The sequence below is a fragment of the Primulina eburnea genome, chromosome 5 (assembly GCF_022965805.1).
Source record: "Primulina eburnea isolate SZY01 chromosome 5, ASM2296580v1, whole genome shotgun sequence".
Lineage (NCBI taxonomy): Eukaryota > Viridiplantae > Streptophyta > Magnoliopsida > Lamiales > Gesneriaceae > Primulina > Primulina eburnea.
Window position 1 is genome coordinate 11,123,876 of NC_133105.1, and position 5,218 is coordinate 11,129,093.

Below are 5,218 nucleotides of genomic sequence, written 5' to 3' on the forward strand. Positions count from 1 at the left end.
CTCAACTATAGCTATATATTTTACTTAATAAATAGTGTTAGCAAATTGTTAAAAAAAAAGTGATTACGGATTTTTTATTTACAAAATTTTGCAATTTTATAAAGGAAAAATTCAAAATAATTTTTTAAAGCATTAATTTTCGAAGACTAACTATAGATTATCTTTCTAAAAATCATTTTTCTATGACCGGAAATTACTACACATTTATGATTGCGAAGACTAACTATATATTATCTCTCTAAAAATCATTTTTCTACGACCGGAAATTACTACAAATTTATGACTTCGCATTTCCCGGCAATGGATGACGTGGCTAAGAACACATGCAAAAGGAAATGATCAGTCCAAAGCCACCACATTGACCAGCCCACGTACATTGCACAAGAATTGTTGGTATGAAGTTGATTCTTGACACGATTTCCTGCCCTTGGATTGTCCACGTGGCTTGTTTTGAATCTTTGTCTCCCAAACCCTAGATCACCTTTTTGAAATTTCCAATCAGAATATAAACCCCACCATGTCTTAAATATTTTTCCTCGATCATCTTTTTGAACTTTCCAATCGGAATATAAAACCCCACCATGTCCCAAACATTTTTCCTTCATTGTATGGACAATAACAATCATCGACATCATGTCTGGAGAATCTAGCAATTACAAAGGTAAGAGTGATGATCATGATGCCGGGGAGATCAAGTATAGAGGCGTCCGGAAGCGGCCGTGGGGGAAATACGCGGCAGAAATACGTGACTCGAACAAGCAAGGTGCTCGCGTGTGGCTCGGGACTTTTGACTCTGCCGAGGAGGCCGCGAGAGCATATGACAGGGCGGCTTACGGTATGAGAGGTCACTTGGCGATTCTTAACTTCCCCGAAGAGTACAACATGCCTGCTAGCTCATCTCACTTTGCTCCAGGCACAGGTCCGGGTTCTGGTTCTGGTTCGTCTTCCATTCATGGAAGGGAAGACGAAAACGCGAGGCAAGTGTTCGAGTTCGAGTATTATGATGACAAGTTGCTTGAGGATCTTCTTGATTTTGATGAAAAAGGGAAAAAAGGGAAAAAGAAGGATTGAAACATCGACTCGAGTTCGACATTTTGATCGAAACTATACTGTGTGTCTAAAATGCAATGTATAACCATCGATGGTGGAATATAATTGATCCCAGCCACTTTGCCCTGGAGGCAAGCTATCTGGATCATGGAGGGCCGGTTCGAATAACGTTCTTTTTGTGTTTTCATCATCGTATTCTTCTTCTTTTCGAGGTATTTTTGGTAGAATGTTGACGAGGATTTTACCTTCTAAGTTATGACAATCATTTTTTCTTGTCACTTCCTTTGTTTTTCACCATACATTTTTCGTGTGGGTGAGATGTGTGTTTTTTCCATAATGAAATATTAGGTACTGGTACGTGAATAAGTAAATGTTTGCATTGCTTTTCACTTTTAGTTTGTTTTAATTTTTGATGTCATGTTTTCTATTTACTCTTTTGGCAAAAAATTTGTAGTTGCGGACGTGCCAGATGTTAGAAGCATTTACTTGAATGAAAATGTAAAAATTTAACTTCTAATTATTCAAATGGCTAATCTCCTTAATTAATCGGCGCTTCTCCCTATATCGACTATCGCGGGCACCACTCCACTGCAAATTGTTTCTCCTAACCATCCTTGACTTTGCTACCTTCCACATTCGCGTCCTCCACCACTAGTCCCAACCCGCCCGTAGCTATCTCTGAAGTCTGATCAAATCTTGATTCTTCCTTCCCAACATGATCGATTATTGCTCCTCGCTTGAGCCCTGGTTGCAATGCTGTCATGGACAATTCAAGCCTAGCCCAAGTCGAATCCTTGGCTATACCCATTGCCCATAGGAATTCTTTGTTTAATATTTCTATTGGTAATATTCTTCTTTTTTTCTTGAATTGTCATTTTTTGTAGAATTAATCACAATGTTACTTGTATTTGTGCGAAAAATTATTACCTGGAATCGTCTGTTGCCTTAATTAGATAGTATTTTATCTCCTTCTGCTCTCCGTGATTCACCTTGAGGTTCATTTGCCTTCATAGAAACAAAATACACATTATCGTATGCATATCTAGTCGTTCTTTGATCCTAGAAACATATTGGTTTCGAGTATGCCTGATGTCATTCCTACACACACCGAAGAGAATAGGTATGTATTTTGTTGCTTTCATGTGATTGCTCATGGACTTTTTTGAATTATAGGTCGGTAGTTAATGCGATCACTTCATTTTTCACCATTTTTCTTGCGTCAACTTTATCATCAGTGTTTTTCGTTCCATTCATTTCTACCATGGTTCACAACGATTTGTTTGATGTTGCGACATCTATTCCTGCCTCGGTCTTGGCCACTACCTTGGCTTTACCTCATGCACTCACTAAGTTAGGTATGATCTTGGCTCTTTGATTCATTTACCCTTAGCAAGTAATGTATGCGAGCGTCATAAGAAATTATTTGTCCTTCTCGCATCTATACTTATTATTTGTTTGACATGGGAGTTTTATATGTCATTATCTTCGTTGTACGTGTATCAAGTTCCGGCCAACCACCAATTGGTCAGGAACTTCTCCAACGCCTATTGTTATTGCCGAAGACCGGTACAAACTCTCCTTGCTTCATGGCTACTGATAAGTGCAAGATTTGCACTTAATTTACATTAAAATCCATTTTGAATTATGCTTGTTTCGAACAGAATTATGCGTTTTTTTGGTTTGTTTTTGTTGTCATTTCAGGAATGGTGAAAATAGCGATCACGAAGCCAAGTGAACCAAGAAAACAATGAATTGCCATAACCTCGGACAGTAGCTCTCGCGCCCCAGCGCGACATTACGCGCGACCGCGCACTCATCCATGCAAGTGTGCACCCCGAGAGGCACGCGCCCTCGCGCGTAATCTTGCGCCATCGCGCACGCTGGAAGGGAAAGAATCGACAGAGGGTCGCGCGCCATCGCGCGAACTATCGCGCCACCACGCGCTCAGCTACACAACATTGACCCGAGACCATCGCGCCCCAGCGCGACACCTCGCGCCTCCGCGCGTGCACTCACCTTCTCACCCGGCAGAACACAGCGCGCCCCAGCGCCAAGTCTCGCGCCCCTGCGCACGCCGCACTATAAATTGCGCGCGTTAGGTCATAACACGGGGATTAGCAGCCGTTTTGGTAGAGAAAACACCTCGAAGGGCTGGAGAAATCAAGAGACGAAGATCCGGAACGCGAAGATCGATCGCAGATACGAAGAAAGACGGATCTGGACACAGAGACGACACTTCGGATTTGTCTTTTATCTTTCGTTTTTATATTTTCGTGTAACTCAATGTCTGAATCTTCAAACATGCATTGCGTTTATTTAGATTTCGTGATGAACTAAATTCCCATTCTAGAGAATGACGTAACTCTGTTGATACGATGATTTGACACCGTTATTTGTTTGATTGAATTCCGCTTTCATTTAATTGTGTTCTCTGCGTTTACTGCACTGCAAATAACTGGCCATAAATTGTTTGTTGTTTGATTAATCTTATAACTCGGGAGAGGGACTAGGATTATAGATCATTAGAGACACATCGTTGAATGTTTATAGCGTTCGGAAGGAGTATAACTTTCGCGAGGCTTAGTAAGAACATTGTATGCGCTTATCTATGAAACGTAGATTCTAATTAGGAATAATTGAATCGAAGTTGATAGATACACTTTATTCGTCACTTGGGAAAGGGGGAATAAAACAATCTAAGTGTTCTTGGCCATTAATCGATTGGAATTCAGGAATATAAATTAAACTGTGAATAATTATCGTGGAAACTTTGTGAAATCATTTCTCTAGATACCTTCTCTCATTATTATCTCTCAATCCGGTGATTTAATTTATTCATTGCTTTCAATTAATTCGTTTAAACAAACAAAACTGATTATTGATTTTTCTAGATAAAGTCTTGGCTATTTTAATTACAAGAATTGATATACATTTTTATACACACTCCTCGTGGGATCGATACTTGTACTCAAAAGTACATTTTACTATAACTTGACATCGTGCGCTTGCGAGCAGTTAAGAAAACGCGCAACAAGTTTTTGGCGCCGTTGCCGGGGAGTGTCAAATTTGCATTTATATCAATATTGTTACCAATTAGTCTAGATTTTAATCTAGAGCTTTTATTTTATTTCATTTTTGACTTATTCACTTTCTCTGTTTGACAGTGCATGCTAAGATCGCACAGCCCTGATTTGCTTATTTTTGATCCGGAGATCGAACAAACTACAAGAAGATTGAGAAAAGCGAGAAGGGAAGAAATCAAAGTGATGGCTGATAACAGAGAAAACGACAGACAGATGCCGCCTGAGGCTATACCAATCAGAGATCACTTTCGACTAGTGATCAACACGCACTATTCTGGCATTGCTCGAGGAACCATCAACGCCAACAATTTCGAGCTTAAGCCCGCATTGATAAACATGGTTCAACAGAACCAGTTTGGGGGAGCCACTACTGCAGATCCTCATCTACATCTCAGAACATTCTTGGAGATTACGGACACGGTAAAAATAAATGGTGTTTCTGATGATATTATTCGACTGCGCTTGTTTCCTTTTTCTCCCAGGGATCAAGCAAGAGGATGGCTCCAATCACTGCCATTAGGGAGCATCACGACATGGCAAGAGCTGGCGACGAAGTTCCTTTCTAAATATTTTCCACCTGCGAAGTCTGCACAATTAAAGATTGAGATCAGCACTTTTAGACAGACAGACTTCGAGCAGTTGTATGAAGCTTGGGAAAGGTATAAGGAGTTGTTGAGGAGGTGCCCAAATCATGGATTTGAAGACTGGGTACAAATCGAGCTTTTCTATAATGGATTGAATGGTCAGACGCGTACAACTGTGGATGCAGCGGCAGGTGGCACGATCTTTGCCAAATCTCCTGCTCAAGCCTATGACTTGCTTGAGCAGATGACTATTAATAGCTACCAATGGCCGTCTGAAAGGTCAGGAGTACAAAGGACTGCTGGAGTTTATGCTGTGGATCCTATCACATCACTCACTGCGCAAGTCTCAGCGTTGACTACACAGATAGCAACCATGAATAAAGTGAGTACATCAAACACTGAGGGACCACCGCTTGTTGTTGAAGAACCACAATTTTTTGAAGAATTCCAATACATCAACAACAAAAACTTGGGAGGCTATGGAGGATATCGAGGTAACCC

General features: G+C 40.7%; 1 protein-coding gene across 1 annotated transcript; it reads left to right on the forward strand.

Moving 5' to 3' along the window:
* Window positions 1–569: 569 nt before the first annotated feature.
* Window positions 570–1,427, forward strand: LOC140831748 (ethylene-responsive transcription factor ERF096-like). Its single transcript, XM_073195492.1, has one exon. It carries the CDS (start codon window positions 634–636, stop codon window positions 1,069–1,071), a length of 438 nt encoding a protein of 145 aa, XP_073051593.1. The 5' UTR covers window positions 570–633; the 3' UTR covers window positions 1,072–1,427.
* Window positions 1,428–5,218: the final 3,791 nt, after the last annotated feature.

What these genes read in the sequence shown, in the direction of transcription:
- LOC140831748 (XM_073195492.1), top strand. Translation starts at nt 634, where the DNA reads ATGTCTGGAGAATCTAGCAATTACAAAGGTAAGAGTGATGATCATGAT.